We start from the raw sequence: 17,443 nt of genomic DNA on the forward strand, positions 1-17,443 counted from the left end.
CATAGTAGTTACTATGTGGGTTATAGGCCACCTTCAGGTGATGGACACTGGCATGCCCTAAATTAAAACGTGCACCAAGGAGGCACGAGAATTTGTGCGGTCCAGAAAGAGGTGAATTTTTTTTCCGTCTTGGGCAGACAGCAATATTCCTTGTCTATCAGCAATTTCATTCCAGGAATGGAGAATTGGCAGGGGCTGACTACTTGAGTCGCCAACTATTGTTTCCGGGAGAATGGTTCCTTCACCCCTCATTCTGTCAATATGCCAAGGATGGGGAGTTCCAGATGTAGGTCTATTGGCGTCCGGGTTCAATAACAAGATCAACAACTTTGTGTCAAAGACAAGGGATTCGATGGCATACCAAAAAGATGCCTTGGTATTTGCATGGGATCAATTTTCACTGATCTATGCTTTTCCTCCTGTTCTGCTTCCGCACCTTCTTTGCAGGATCCAGCAAGAAGGGAAGGAGGTGATTCTTCTGCCTAGCGTGGCCCAGGAGATCTTGGGTGCCGAGATCCTAAAGATAGGGGATCTTTGGTCCCTACTACTGTGGCCAGACCTTCTTTCGCAAGGTCCAGTATTCCATCCTTCCTTACAAACGCTAAATTTAACTGTTTGGCTATTGAGACCCACATTCCAAAATAAGACTGTGGGCTGTCAGCTTCAGTAGTTTCTACTTTGGTTATGCTTGGAAGCCGACCTCCAGTGTCATATACTAATAATTCTGGAAGGCATATGTCTCCTAGTCTGAATCCAGGGGTTGGCACCCCAGGAAATATGACATGCGTAGGATCCTTGATTTCCTACAGATGGGGGGTTCCTATTTTTATTCAGGGGGAAACGTGAATCCTTGGAACTTAAAATTAGTCCTGTCGGCTTTACAAAAACAGCCTTTTTGAGCCAATACAGGGTTTTTTCCCTTGGTCCTCTTGGCGAGGAAAATAATTTTCCTGGTTGCCACATCTTCTGCAAGAAGAGTATCAGGGTTGGCTGCTCTTTCTTGTAAAGAGTCATATTGGATTATTATTAAGGATAAGGTTGTATTGCAGCCTCATCCTAATTTCCTTCCGAAGGTAGTGTCATGTTTATTTATTATTTTTTTTTTTTTCATTTAAACCAGGATATTGTTCAGCCTTCATTTTTTTCAGAACCTCGTTCTCTGAAAGAAAGGTTACTACATTCTCCTGATGTGGTGAAGAGCAGTCAAGGTGTATTTAAAGGTGATCGCTCCGATGCATAAAAACTGATGTTTTTTGTTTGTGTTGCCTGACGGTCCTAAAATAGGACAGGCAGCATCGGAATCTATGATTTCTAGGTGGATTTATCAAGTGATCAAGCTTTTGGCTTAAAAGAAGAGAATTCCTCCTTTTTAATTTTAAAGGCACTCCACTAGGGCCGTTAGTGGTTCTTGGGCAGTGCATCACCAAGCCTCCATGGCTCAGATCTGCAAGGCTGCAACTTGGTCTTCAATCTATATATTTACCAAATTCTATCAAGTAGATGTAAAAGATCATGAGGATGTCGCCTTTGGGCGCAGTGTACTGCAGGCTGCAGTATGAGTCCTCTAGTCTCTTGGTGCCCTACTACTGTTTTGTCTCCCTCCCTTCAGTTGGCATTGCTATGTGACATCCCACATAGTAACTACTATGGCTGTGTTCCCTAATGTATGAAAAGAAAACAGGATTTTTTAAAACAGCCTACCTGTAAAATCCTTTCCTTTGAAGTACATCAGAGGACACAGAGGTCCTTCCTTTCTTTGGTATACACCTATATTGCTTTGCTACAAAACTGAGGTGCTCCCACCAGTGAGAGGGGTTATATAGGGAGTGCACATTTTAATTTAGGGCGTGCCAGTGTCCATCACCAGAAGGTGGCCCATAACCGACATATTAACTACTATGGCTGTGTGTCCCTTGATGTACTTAAAAGAAAATTATTTTACAGGTAGGCTGTTTTTAAATATCCTGTTTTTGTTGCTTTGCAGCCTGAAAGAAGACACAACACCAACATATCAGAATTCTTTTTTAAAATTCAAAACCGAGTCACTGAGAGAATCACCCCATGGTGTCAGTATTTTGTTGGACCACATTTTGCTTTAATTACAGCCTATAGTCTGTTGTGATACGTCTCTACTAACTTTGCACATCTAGACTTTAGACTAGACTCTAGACAATACTTGCCCACTCTTCTTTGCAGGACTGCTCAAGTTCAGTAAATTTGATGGTGACCGTTTGTGAACTGCAGTCTTCAAGTCATTCCACAGATTTTCAATGGGGTTTAAGTCTGGGCTCTGATTAAACAATGCAAGGACATTCACCTTTTTCTCCCCCAACCACTGTGTGCTCAATTTTGCTGTGTGCTTTGGGTTATTGTCATGTTAGAAGGTAAACCTTCTTCCCATTGAGAACCTTCTGGCAGAGGGCACCAGATTTTCCTCTAGAATGTGATTATATTTTGCACCATCCATTTTTCTGCTATTCTGACAAATGCTTCAGAGAAACACCCCCATAGCAGGATATTACCACCTCCATGCTTTACTGTAGGAATTGTGTTATTTGGATGGTGAGCTGTATTTGATTTCCGCCACACATATCCTTTGGTGTTGAGGCCAAATAATTCAATTTTAATCTCATCTGACCATAACACCCTTTTCCATGTGGCCTCAGGATCTTCAAGGTGCGTTTTAAAGTAGTCAGAAGAGGCTAATATTGCAAAGTCTAGATGTGAAAAGTTAATAGACACATATCCTAACAGGTTAAAGGTAATTAAAGCAAAATTTGGTCCAACAAAATACTGGCATAAGGCGATTATATCCTTTTTTTCAACTCAATAATTTAGTGTTTGACTTTTTTTTTTTTTTCTGACATATTATATCTTTCACTTGGATGTTATAAGTTTAAGTTGAGTAAATACAAAAAACATGTTTTCATTTCAGGCCGCAAAGCAACAAAATGTGATTAATTTAAAGGGGGTGATTCTTTTTTTATACCCACTGTGCGTGGGTGCGTGCGTGCGCGTGTGCGTGCGTGTATATATTACATGCCATGGCCCACTTATAGGGAAAATTAAAGAGATATCATAAACCGCATCTCAGAGGTTGGCTGTCATACATAAATGTTTTGCTATTTAAGAAAAACAACTCAAAATATGTGCTTGCTGAAAATACAATAAACTTTCTCTTTATAGGTTAAGTTCACTTTCTTGAAAAGAATAATGCACATCATTTTGCAGGAAATAAAATATACATTTATTATGTTTTTCACAGCAGCATGCAGAGCATTGCACCCGTGATCGGTGGATCATGGGTGCAATGCCAGGCTCCTGCAAACACTGCCTGCATCTCTGTTGCCCGTACCTCAGTATGGGCTTTATGTTGCAGAGCTGCAGGCAGTGTGAATGAACTACAAGCATGCTGATCAGCACGCTCGTGGTCCATTGAGATCTACAAGCTGTCTGCCTGGTGGAAGACAGGACTTTTAGTTTTCTTGTTTACAGATTTCTTTGAATGAATGGCACAGCTGTGTGGGTAGAGCCTTGCACAGCTGTGCCATTTTCAAAATGTGAAGGAGAGGTGACTGGTATTGCGAGGGGCAAGTCTGGAGCATGTTACACCCTAAAATACGGTTGTAACATACTCTAAAAGATGTACCTATCCTTTAAGTACCAGCATGGATGAAGTTTATTAATGATGATGAAACCCAGAGAATACAGCTTGGCAGAAGGATGTGTTTTCTTCTATTGAACATCAAGTCAATCTTCTTACAATTAGTAGAGCTGCACAATTCTGGTCAAAATGAAAATCAAGATTTTTTGCTTAGAATAAAAAGATCACAATTCTCGCAGCGTAAAATCTTCTTTTTTTTATTTTTTATTTTTATTAAAGTGTAATTGTAGGGTCTCTACTAAAAAAAAAAAACTATATATATATATAATGTATGTATGTGTATATATATATGTTTGGGGGTTCTAAGTATTTTTCTAGCCAAAAAAAATGATTTTAACTTGAAACCAACAAATATCAGAAAAAGGTTTAGTGTTTAAGTGGTTAAACTTACCTCATTTTCATTCCTTTGATGTAAAGGACAAATAGTTACAATGTTTCTACGCAAGTTCCACTGCTAAAGAATGTTGTGATTCTTGGCAGACTGCCCTGTTTTTTTGGGGGGGGGGGTTCCTTTCTTTTTGCCGGCTGTCGGCTTTAGCAGAGCAGAGAGAACTTTTTGCATAGAACAAATTGGAAAATATTTTTTTCAAGATCGCGATAACGATTCTGCACGATTAATTGTGCAGCTCTAATTCTTGGCAATCGGAGGCAGACTGACTCCAAACAATTGTGTAAAATGTGGAAGTATTTTCATGTAATTTCCAGACTTCTGCTAAACTGGATTCTCCAGTGATGCTGGGAAAACGGAGGCAAAGAAAATAATTTTCCAGTGACCTACTATTTTTGCATTTCTTGAGGAGTTTTATCCTTCTATGAAAACTATTAGAATAGAAAACACACACATTTCTTTTTATTGATAGATTGATATGTAGTACGATGTCAAGTATCTGACTGTGATATGAAATCCTGGCTAATGCCTTGTTTTCCATTTACAGAATGGTGAGATGCCACCTTACCCAGCCCAGGTTATTAAAAACATGCCAGAGATGGCTATGTTTGTGTATGATATGTATTTGCACATGATGCGCACCAGTCAGCAGTACCAGTACCGCCAGGTAAGTTGGGATGCATCATCCCTATACATACCTCACATACATTATTTAATTAAATTGTAACAAAGTTTTTGTTTTAATTACACCAATTCCTGTCTACCGGGCGACTATAGCTAAAAATATGTAAACTTTATATACAGATGTTAAAGGTATTGTAAAAATCAGACCTCTAGATTTATTTCAGTTTGTTGAATTCTTAGGCCGCGTACACACGCGCGGACTGTTCGCCCAACTTTGTCCGTCCAACAGTTTCGGCAAACAGTCCGCTCAAACTTAGCATGGACGGACATGGCCACACACGACGGACGAACAGTTTGCTGAAACCGTGCGCGATGACGTGAACGGCACGTACGACGGGACGAAAAATACGACGTCCTATACACTGCATTATAGCTTTCGGCGTGAAAATCCTTTCTGAGCATGCGCGCAACTTTGTTTGACGAACAAGCCTACACACGAGCGGACTGTTCGCTGAAACAAGGTTTCAGCGGACAGTTTTACGGAATTTCCAAAAAACCTTGTCCGTCCAACTGTCCGCTGAAACTGTCCGCTGAAAGCCCACACACGAGCGGACTGTCCGCCCAAACACTGTTCAGCGGACAAAGTTGGACGAACAGTCCGCCCGTGTGTACGCGGCCTTATAGATTTCTGGGGGACCCAGGCATTAAGATATGAGCACCTAAGCCTGTCCACCTGCTGTGGTTATTATTAGCTAGTCTTGATCTGTTAGACTTTTTTTTTTTTTTCTTTTATATTGTCTACACTATAGAATAATATCCATGAGAGGGGGCAGAGATGAAAACTTAAAAAGGAAGTAAACCCTGATGGGTTTACTTCCTCTTTGTCTCCCTGCAAAGGTAAAGCATAATGGGCTACTATGCATCGCATAGTAGCCCATTATGTGTCACTTACCTGACACAGGAGCCAGCGATGTCACCGCTGTCTCCTGTAGCACAAAGTGTCCACCTTCTTCTGGGTATCGCTGCTCCGGCCACTCACAGAGCCAGAGCAGCGATGATGTCACTCCCCTGCGCCATAGACAGCGGTGCCTGTCTTTTTGTAAATTTCTCTTTCTATTTGTTGGACCTACAGGTAAGCCTTAATCTAGACTTACCTGTAGGTGAAAGTGGTTTGTAAGGGGTTACAACCACTTTAAACTGATCCTAAACGCATAATGTTTCATTTACATTGACCCTTCTGTTTCTGTATTTGGATGATGGTATTGTAATTATTTTAATAAAAAAACAAAACATACAAGTTCCTTTTTCCAAATCGATATACAGCTGTCACATGACCCAGTATTTCCCCAGCCTGTCTGCATGGAAACATGAGCAGGGGGAGCTTCTAATCCTCTGCTGCTAGTCACATGTTAAAAACAAAAAAAAAAAAGAAACAGCCTTTGGAATACAGAGTAAAAAAAAGAAAAAAAATCAATAAACTGTTTTAATTTGTCATACAAATATATATTTGAAATTAAATCTTTATTATTTTTTTGGCAATAACGTGATGTGGGTGTATTTCTGTCAGTCGCAGGCTGGGTCATGCCCTTCCAGCCTATGTTAGAATAAGAGGGAGGTGAAGCCTCCATAAATTTACATCTAATAGCCCGCCGATGGGAGGGAATGGGCTGTCATTTACCACTGTATATACGCCTACATGTGTGACTATAGTGACATGGGCTACTCGGATGTGATGAGGAGGAAATGCCCAGCATAGAAACTCTCTAAAAACTGAGCATGTGCAGAGTTTCCACCACAGCTGCAAAATCCCCAACTGCATTGGGGACATGAACAAAAGGTGGAGATAGAGAACAGCAGGATCTACCAGGTTATACAGAAAACGAATATCATATTGACTGACTCTAAACATCATGTAATATACCATTTATTTTTTGATAACATAGTTTATCTTTTATGATGTGGGTTTAGTGACACTTTAAATTAGGAAAGCCTACTCTTACAATGATCACTATGAAGGTCAGACCTTCACAGAAGTTTTGGAACATACACAGAAGCAGATGTCCTAAATAGAGGCAGGCTGCATTGTTTTATGTTGCATTATTATGAAATGAGACCTGTTTAGATGTGCCTGTTCTGTACAAGTGGGATCCCAAATACATAGATCGTGTAGGTGATCTCTAAAACCACCAGGTAACGAGCATAAGGGGCGTTGCTGGGTCTGCAGGGGGGGGGGGGGGGGGCATGCTGGTGGTAAGCAACTTTTTGCAGGCAATGGCTGGTGCTGGCACTTCAATTATCATGGCACCATGGTTGATATGGTGTCAGTGTGATTGAAGTGCATTGTTACTATTGTTACATTCTAATATTCAATGAAGTGGTTCAACTCTCCATATGCAGAATCAGTGGGAGCCCTGGGCGTGTCACTTGCCACTGTCGCCTGTCACCAGATGCAGCATCCTAGAAAGATTGAGTTCACTTTTTAACTACTTCAGCCTTGGAAGATTTGGCTGCTCAATGACCAGGCCATTTTTTGCGATACGGCACTGCGTCACTTTAACTGACAATTTTTCCCACAAATAGGACTTTCTTTTGGTGGTAGTTGATCATCTCTGTGGTTTTTATTTTTTAAGCGCTATAAACAAAAAGACAATTTAAAAAAAAAAAAGTTTACACATCCATTAACATTTAAAAAAAAAAAAAAAAAAGTCTTCATCAATTTAGGTCATGTAGTCTACTACTTTTTTTTAAATCCCAATAAGTGATGAGAGAGAGAGATTTTTTTTCCCCCAAGAAGAACATTAACCACTTCAGCCCCTGGCTGCTCAATGACCAGATCACTTTAACTGATAATTGCGCGGTAATGTAATGCTGTACCGAAACGAAATTTGCGTCCCTTTTTTCCCACAAATAGAGCTTTCTTTTGATGGTATTTGATTGCCTCTGCGATTTTTAGTTTTTTGCGATAAACAGAAAAAGACCGAAAATTTGGAAAATATATTTTCTTATTTTTGTTATAAAAAAAAAAAGCCAATAAACTCAATTTTAGTCATACATTTAGGCCGAAATGTATTCAGCCACATGTCTTTGGTAAAAAAAAAAAAAAAAAAGTCAATAAGCGTATATTTATTGGTTTGCGCAAAAAGTTATAGCATCTGCAAACTAGGGTACGTTTTCTGGACTTTGCGCAGCTTTCAGTTTAGGAGTGCCTATCTCATTGCTTGAGATGCTGAAACGGCAGGGCAGTACAACCCCCCCCAAATGACCCCATTTTGGCAGTAGGCACCCCAAGGAAATTGCTGAGGCATGTTGAGCCCATTGAATATTTAATTTTTTGTCACAAGTGATTGAAAAATGACAAAAAAAAAATTAAATTACACAAAGTTGTCACTCAATGATATATTGCTCACACATACCATGGTTATATGTGTAATTACACGCCAAAATACATTCTGCTGCTTCTCCCGAGTACGGAGATACCACATGTGTGAGACTTTTTGGGAGCCTAGCCGTGTACAGGACCCCAAAAACCAATCACCGCCTTCAGGATTTCTAAGGGTGTAAAATGGTGATTTCACTTCCTCACTACCTATCGGTTTCGGAGGCCATGAAATGACAAAATAGCACAACCCCCCCCCCCCCAAATGACAACATTTTGGAAAGAAGACACTTCAAGATATATGCTGAGAGGCATGTTGAGTCCATGGAATATTTTATATTTTGCCAACAGTTTTGAGAAAATTATTTTTATTTTTTTTTTTTTTTTACACAAAGTTGTCACTAAATGATATATTGTTCAAACATGCCATGGGTATATGTAGAATTACACCACAAAATACATTCTACTGCTTCTCCTAAGTATGAGAATACCACATGTGTTGTACTTTTTGGCAGTCTAACCGTGTACAGGGCCCCCAAAACCAATCACTGCCTTCAGGCTTTCTAAGGGCGCTACATTTTTTATTTCACTCCTGACTGCCTATCACAGTTTAGGAGGCCATGAAATGCCAAGATAGCACAACCCCCCCCCCCCCCAAATGACTCCTTTTTGGAAAGTTAGACACCCCAAGCTATTTGCTGAGAGGCATGTTGAGTATTTTGCAGATCTCACTTTTTGTCGGTTTTGAAAATTGAAAATAAATAAATAAAAAATGTATTTTCTTTTCTTCATTTTCAAAAATAAATTAGCTGTAAAATACTCACCATGCTTCTTAGCAAATACCTTGGGGTGTCTACTTTCTAAAATGGGGTCATTTGGGGGGGTTTTGTTCTCTGAACATTTCAGGCCTCCGTAACTGATAGGCAGTGAGGAGTAAAATCACGATTTTACGCCTTTAGAAAGCCTGAAGGCGGTGCTTGGCTTTCGGGGCCCCGTATGCGGCTAGGCTCCCAAAAAGTCTCACAGATGTGGTATCCCCGTACTCAGGAGAAGCAGAAAAATGTATTTTGGGGGGGGGTAATTCCACATATGCCCATGTCATGTTTGAACAATATATCATTTAGGGACAACTTTTTGTCAAAAGATCAAATATTCCATGGACACAACATGCCTATCGGCAAATAGCTTGGGGTGTCTGCTTTCCAAAAAGGCATTTTTATTAGGGCTGAAACAACTAATCGACAACTAATCTATTATGAAATTACCGTATATACTCGAGTATAGGCCGACCCGAATATAAGCCGAGGCCCCCAATTTACCCCCAAAAAACTGGAAAAAATTATTGACTCGTGTATAAGCCGAGGGTGAGACATGCCTGTCCATCCCTGTGTGTCCGTCCATCCCTGTGGGTCCATCCATCCCTGTGTGTGTGTCCATGCATCCGTGTGTGTGTGTGTCCATGCATCCGTGTGTGTGTGTGTGTGTGTGTCCATGCATCCGTGTGTGTGTGTGTGTGTGTCCATGCATCCGTGTGTGTGTGTCCATGCATCCGTGTGTGTGTGTCCATGCATCCGTGTGTGTGTGTGTCCATCCATCCCTGTGTGTGTGTGTGTGTGTGTGCATGCATCCGTGTGTGTGTGTGTCCATCCATCCGTGTGTGTGTGTGTCCGTGCAGCCTGCCTGTGTCCGTCCAGCCTGTGTCCGTCCAGCCTGTGTCCGCCCGGCCCGTCCCGGCCCGGCCCGTCCCGAGCCGAGCCTCCGTCCTTCAGCTCTTCGTCGGCGGCCATTCTAGGATTCAAAAGCCGCGCCTCCGTCGGTGATAGGCGGAACACTCAATTTCCCACTGACTGCTGGGAAATTGAGTGTTCCGCCTATCGGATGTCCGTGATAGGCGGAACACTCAATTTCCCAGCAGTCAGTGGTCCGCCTATCACGGACGTCCGCTCATCCTCATACTACGGACGAGGATGAGAGGATGTCCGTGATAGGCGGAACACAGACTGCTGGGAAATTCAGTGTTCCGCCCATCACCGACGGAGGCGCGGCCTTTGAATCCTAGAATGGCCGCTGTCTGTCTGCTCGACACGCTGATCGGGCAGACAGACAGCGATGACTCGAGTATAAGCCGAGGGGGGCACTTTCAGCCTCAAAAAAGAGGCTGAAAATCTCGGCTTATACTCGAGTATATACGGTAATTACTATTTTCAGAATCGATTAATCGGCTAGTAACATAATGGGGTTAAAAAAAGAAGCTAAAATGCGCCCTTTACACAAAAAGAGCAAATAATCGCTACTGTAACTATGCTTTTTTTTAGCCGCTGCATGTTTGAAAAGGGTCAGGGCCTTATTTTTAACGCAAAATGGTGCTTTTTTTGGTTCAATATTTGGTTTTGGTGCTTTTTTGGTTCAATATACTTCAATGGAGAAGCTGCAGAAAGCATGTAGTGCATTTTTGCAGTAATGTATTTTTTTTAATCTGCTCAACAACAAATTGGCCAAAAAAATGCAAATCGCAGCAAAATCATGTGTGCAAAAATCAGAACGCACTGCGGAAACAGATCAAAAGCAAACTGCATAGGTGTGTAGCGAGCCTTATGCTGGCCACATGGATCAATTTTCAGACAAGACTATACAGACGAAAAATCTTTGTACATTCGCTGAATGAAAAAATGTTTGAAATTTTCACTTGTTTTTAACATTCTGTTTTTAAAATGAATGTAACTTCTTAACGAAAACCACATACACTGTCTGAAAATTCCTTTGACCAAGAAGTTTATATTTATTTTTAAAGCCAATGCCCTACAGATTAAAATGGTGGGTGTTGCGATTTTTTATTTCACGCATTTGCGCAGCGATTTTTCGAACTCATTTTTTTTTGGGGGGGAAACACACTTCTTTAAATTTTAACCACTTGAGACCCGCGCTATAGCCGAATGACGGCTACAGCGCGGATCTCCTTTGCCGGGACTACGTCTATTGACGTAGTCCTGTGCACGAGCGGCCTGAGGGGCGCGCGCGCTCTGTGATCGGCGAGTCTACGAGACTCGCCTGATCACCGATCCGTGCAAGGGGTCGATCCCGACCCCTTATCACATGATCAGCTGTCAGCCAATGACAGCTGATCATGTGATATAACGGAGTCGGTAATCGGCTATTATTCCTCCTCGGGCTGACAGCGCGAGGAGAGAAAAAAAAAGCCGATCACCGGCGGCCGTGATCGGGACATCAGTCCCGATCACGGCCAGCCCTGCCAGTGCCCACCTGCCCCCTGCTTTGCCACATTAATAAAAAATGTGTCCCCCCCTGTCAGTGCCACCCAGCAGTGCCCACAGTGCCACCCAGCAGTGCCCACAATCTGCTTCAACAAAGGTGCTGCACCCCACATATCCGTGCCCAGCAGTGCCGCCCATCAGTGCCCAGCAGTGCCACCTATCAGAGCCACCTATCAGTGCCCATCAGTCCCATCTATCAGTGCCACCCATCCGTGCCATCTTATCTGTGCCCGTCTTTGCCCATCAGTGCCGCCTTATCTGTGCCCATCGGTGCTGCCTTATCTGTGCCTATTAGTGCCGCCTTAACTATGCCCATCAGTGCAGCCCATCAGTGCCGCCTCATCAGCGCACTTCAATGAAGGAGAAAAATGACCTGTTTGCAAAATTTTATAACAAACTATTAAACATGATTTTTTTTTTTTTTTTAGCATTATTTTTTTGTTTAGCAAAAAATAAAACTCCCAGCTGTGATTAAATACCACCAAAAGAAAGCTCTATTTGTGGGGAAAAAAATGATAAAAATTTAATTTGGGTACAGTGTTGTATGCCCGCGCAATTGTCATTCAAAGTGCATCAGCGCTGAAAGCTGAAAATTGGTCTGGGACTGAGGGGGGTTTAAGTGCCCAGTAAAAAAAGTGGTTAATGCACTAAAACACACTATATTGCCCAAATGTTTGATGAAATAAAAAAGATGATCTTATGCTGAGTACATGGATACCAAACACGACATGCTTTAAAATTGCGCACAAATGTGCAGATGCGATAAACTGCATACATATTTTAAAGCCTACAGGTTACCACTTTAGATTTACAGAAGAGGTCTACTGCTAACATGACTGCCCTCGATCTGACCTTCCGTTGATACCTCGCATGCATGTTGTAATTGCTGTTTACATATGACACCAGACCGACGCTTAAGTTCACCTTTGCGCATATTTTTTTTTTTATCATTTTTGTCATCTCAGGGAATGGAAATATCCCCTATGATAGCAATAGGTAGTGACAGGTACAGGTTTTTTTTTTTTTTGGGGAAAAAATTGGATCCGTTAGACCCTAGATCAGGGAAATGCAATTAGCGGACCTCCAGCTGTTGCAAAACTACAAGTCTCATCATGCTTCTGCCTCTGGGTGTCATGCTTGTGGCTGTCGGTCTTGCTATTCCTCATGGGACTTGTAGTTCTGCAACAACTGGAGGTCCACTAATTGCATTAGATCCTCTCCTCTGCTCTCAAAGCATCTGACCACACCAAGATCGGTGTGATAAAATGCTTTCCCAATGGCACTGTTTGTATCTGGCGAACCCTAAGTTCTGAAATGTTCGTAGCTTCCGGTTTCTTAGGCCATAGAGATGATTGGAGCCCAAGAAAACCATGGAAGATGGGGGGGGGGGGGGGGGCGGTGTATGGTACACTCCTTCCCACTGCTTATAAAAGCAGTCTAGAGGCTGATTAGCTGCTAGGATTGCTTTTATATGAAAGCCGACTGCTGGCTGAAAAGAAAGATAGAAAAGATGATACCTAAAGGCTTCATTCTGGCATAACCACTCAAATTCCAGCAACATACCAGTACGTTGCTGGTCCTTGTTGGGCATACATTGTAATGTTTTTTTTTTTTTTTTTCAAGCAAACTGTGGACTTAACAAAAAAATAGATTGATAGGTGGGTATGCCCACCATTAGAATACTGCCCTTCATCCACCCACTTCTAGTGATGGACATACATGCACCATTTTTTTTTTCCAACTTTGATGGTAAAATTGCCTCCTACAGAGCTGGAGTCACTGATTTACGTATCATGAGAGCAAACGCTGTTGCTGTCAAGATAGATAAATCAGTGCTGCAGCTGAATGGCGTACCTGCTAAGCAAATGATGGTTAACAGTAAAACAAAGTAACATTACAGTATAACAGTAAGACCATACCTGCAAAGCAAATACAATAAAACATAGTAAAAATAAAAAAAATTCTCTTATATTCACCGACCGACACAGCTCCTCTCTTAGCCGTTGGGTTGTTACCCCCAACTTTAGGAGAATACTAGGCATTACTTGCTATGTAACGCACAACTTTCCAGTTCCGCCCAGGGGGCGGTCCCTTAGGTAACAACCCTCCAGCCTGCCATGCAGTCATTACTTCATCAGTTTTATTTTGCCTAGTGAAGGGAGGAGAAGGACCTAGGAACCCTGACGGTGACATGCTGGATACCCTTATCCTTGTAGTCTCCCCAGTCCAGCCATCGAGAGTGTGTAGGTCGCAGCTCCGCGCTAGGCCGGCCACGACGAAACCTCAGCTCCAGAGGTGGTCTGTGAGCTTTTATGCTCCGGGGCACACATATGACCGGGCTACTGATGTCACAGTGTGCCAGGCTAGCAGCCACCCTGTACTGATCAGTGAGTGGGTCTGTGATGGAATGTCTCCCAGCTCTTCGGGATTGGAAAGTACAGCCCTCCCTGCCTCGGCGAGGGCTGAACAGCTGGGCATTCCCTGGGAGGTTGATTCGGGGGTCCCTCACCTCCCTCTCTCCTTGTCCCTTTTCCCCCTGTGTGTGTGTCTGTGTCTGTGCAGGGGCTCTCACCTTTGCTGGCTGGCTGTGTCCTGTTTTCCATGCCCCTGGAAGGTGTCTGTGAGGTTGGGCCTGTGTTATGTGCAGCGCTGTGTCCATCGCCATTATTCCTCTCTGTCCCTCATGGTTCTGCATTCGGTGGCCATTTTAGGTGTGGGCAAGGCAAAGCATGCTCGCCTGGGCTTCAGCGGCCATTTTCCCTGTGATTTGTCCTATACAGGATGGCGGCGGCCAATTTCTAGGAGCCTGAACACGTTTTTCAGTGTCCTCTAGCGGCAGCCTGTGCTCTGGTGCCCATTTTCCCTGTGTTTTATGTCCTTATACTGGATGCTGGGCAGCCATTTTCTTTGAGCCTGAGCATACTACAGAGCGGTTTGAGCGCCAGTAGCAGCTGCTTCCACCAACACAGGGCTGTTTCCTCTGCACCTGGGAGCCAACAGAGACTACAGGCACTACCTGCTGGAGAGCGCAGAACACCTCAGGGTGGTGAGTCCTGTGGGAAAGTGCCGCTCAGCCAGCAGCAATAAGGAGGGTGGGACTGTCACAAGTCCCCTTCGGGTGGCAGACGGGGTAGGGTCAGCTTGGCTTCAGAAACAGGTGTTTCATCCCCCGAAATCCAGGCAATTGCAACTGGGTCATCTGCGGACTGCGCAGTGCCCATGGACACCTTGTCGGCGGTCCTCAATTCATTCGTTGCCAAGATGGAGGTGATGCGTGGGTGCAAAGGTGCTAAAAAGCGGCCCCCACCCCCAAACCCCCATCCTCTGGGGAGAGCACTGACGCAGACTCGGGTCCAGCTGACACTGGTGACCCCTGCTCTGTCTTGTCAGATGATGCTGACCAGGACAGTGCGGATGAGTCCCCGTCCGGTTGTGCTTGTTGGAGCACTTATCACAGCTGTGCGTGATACCCTGAAGATTCAGGAGCCAGCAGATTCCTCTGCTGAGGTAGCGGTCCCTTTTGGGTCCCGTAAGCCAGCCCGTTCACCTAAGGTGTTCCGGTATCTGACTTATTTTGACAAGTTAATTTACAAGGAATGGGGTCGACCGCAACGGACCCTTTCCGTTCCCAAATACATGGTGGTGCGTTACCCCTTTGAGGAGAGCCTTCTCAAAAAGTGGTCGGCTCCTCCGGTTGTAGACCCCCCCAGTATCCAGGTTAAACAAAGTCACCACGATCCCGGTAGAGGGAACTCCTGCATTTAAGCATCCCACGGACAGGAAGGCCAAGGCAGTGGCTCATTCCTTGTTTACGGTTGTGGGGTCAGCCGTGCAACCAGTACTGGCATCCGCACTTGTGTCGCAGACACTGAGTGGGCAAAACTGTTGCACCACGAATTGGGTGAACAGGCTTCCCCTGTCTGTGTGGAACTAGCAGACCAAATTGTGCAAGGCCTTAAGTACATTTGTGACACGGCCATGGATACTCTCCCCCTGTTATCCAGGGCTTCAGTGTCAGTGGTGCTGAGGCACCTGATTTGGTTAAAATGCTGGTCTGCTGACGAATCTTCCCTTCCTTGGCTACCGGCTCTTTGGATGACGTTATTAAGAATGCCACAGGTGGTAAGGGTACTCTACTCCCACAGGCCAGGAAGGCTAAGGAGCCACAACTTTTTCGTCCACCCAGAGCTTTTGGCCCCCAGCCCGACAGGACGATCACGGAAGAACAGAAACGTCCCTGGAACAGTAAGCCTAACAAGCCTGCGAACAAAAGTGCTACTGCATGACTCGGGTAGGTTGTCGCCTTCGGGAGTTTGCAGCCCGGTGGTCCTCTCGACTGTCTGACCAATGGGTCTGTGATCTGATTTCCACAGGCTACAAGATAGAGTTTCTTTCTTGGCCGCCAAGCAGATTCTTTCCCTCCAGCATACCCATTTCCCTGGCTCGCCGGGGGGCCCTCTTGGGGGCAGTAAGGCACCTGCTGAGTCACGGGGTGACTGTACCCGTTCCTGAATCGGAGCGTTTCCAGGGGTTCTACTCAAACCTGTTTGTAGTTCCCAAGAAAGAAGGGGTTCGGCCAACTTTGGCTCTAAAAGCCCTCAATCACTTTGTGAAAGTGCAGAGGTTCAGAATGGAATCGGTTCGCTCAATAGTCGCTGCACTCCAAGGGGACTCCCTGGCATCCTTAGACATCCAGGATGCGTACCTGCATATACCCATATGCCTCCGGCATCAAAAGTTTCTGCGGTTTGCAGTCGGGGAAGCCCACTACCAGTTTGTGGCTCTCCCTTTTGGTTTGGCATCAGCCCCCCGAGTCTTTACCAAAGTATTGGCTCCAGTGTTGGTGTTGCTGCGGCAACGTGGGATCGCGATCGTGGGATACCTAGACGATCTCCTCCTGAGAGCACCTTCCGCCTCAGAGAGGAGGATGTGTCGATCACCATGCAGACCCTGCAAGAGTTTGGGTGGCTGTTTAACCTAAAGAAGTCGGTGGTAGTACCGTCCCAGCGTTTGGAGTACATTAGGCTTGCTTCTGGACTCCAGGGAAGCGAGAGTTTTTTTTCCCCTTCAGACAAGCTGCAGACTCTCCGAGCAGCGGTAAAACTGTTGATGAACCGCAAGTGGTCGTCGTTTTGCTTCTGCATGCGAGTCCTGGGTCTCATGGTGGCCTCCTTCGAGGCAGTACCGTATGCCCAGTTCCACACCAGAGTTCTGCAGAAGGAGATTTTGTCTAAATGGGACAAATCTCAGTTGACCCTGGATCAGGTGAGCCAACTAGTCAGGAATTCACTGATCTGGTGGCGGAGGTCCCTGGTGCTTCAGTCCGGGAAGTCGTTCCTTCCTCTAAGATGGACAGTGATCACAACGGATGCCAGCCTATCCGGCTGGGGTGGAGTGATGGGGGTTCAGTCGGCTCAGGGCCTCTGGTCGACGGAGGAATCCAAACTGCCAATCAATCTGCTCGAGCTGAGAGCGACCAGGCTATGCCTCTCCACATGGTCAATGAGAGTACAAGGGCGTCCGATCAGGATTCAGTCAAACAACGCCACTGCGGTGGCGTATTTCAATCACCAATGAAGAACAAGAAGCTCAGTCGCCGTACAGGAGGCCGCTCACATACTTCGGTGGGCAGAGCGACATGTACCGGCCCTGTCGGCCATTTACATCCCAGGAGTGGAGAACTGGCAGGCGGACTGAGTAGCCAGATGCTGGACCCAGGAGAATGGGAGTTGCATTCGGAGGTGTTCAGGCTACTGTGTCTGCGGTTGGGCACACCAGATGTGGATCTTCTGGCCTCCCCTCTCAATGGGAAGGTGCCAAGATTCGTGACCAGGACAAGAGATCCTTGGACGGATGTGTCAGATGTGCTGGTAGCTCCGTGGGGTCAGTATCAGCTGATCTATGCCTTTCCTCAAATGAAGCTACTACCACGTCTGCTCCGCAGAGTGGAAGTCGAAGGGATTCCCGTAATTCTGGTCGCCCCAGATTGGCCTCAACGTCCATGGTACGCAGACCTAGTACGGCTGGTGGCAGACGCTCCCTAGCGACTGCCGTTATGAGAGAAACTTCTGTTTCAAGGTCCGATTTTCTTTCTTGCTTTACCATCGCTGGCTTTAACG

General features: G+C 44.8%; 1 protein-coding gene across 1 annotated transcript in view; it reads left to right on the plus strand.

Annotated features, from left to right (window-relative positions):
* Positions 1-17,443, plus strand: part of AQR (aquarius intron-binding spliceosomal factor) — a 198,646-nt gene that overhangs the window by 170,626 nt on the left and 10,577 nt on the right. Inside the window, exon 34 of the mRNA XM_077464777.1 lies at positions 4,600-4,719. Within this exon, the coding sequence (XP_077320903.1) occupies positions 4,600-4,719 (120 nt within the window). The remainder of the gene's footprint in view (positions 1-4,599; positions 4,720-17,443) is intronic.

Source organism: Lithobates pipiens, unplaced genomic scaffold (assembly GCF_037356315.1).
Source record: "Lithobates pipiens isolate NorthernLeopardFrog02 unplaced genomic scaffold, aLitPip1_a1.2 Scaffold_30, whole genome shotgun sequence".
Taxonomy (NCBI): Eukaryota; Metazoa; Chordata; class Amphibia; order Anura; family Ranidae; genus Lithobates; species Lithobates pipiens.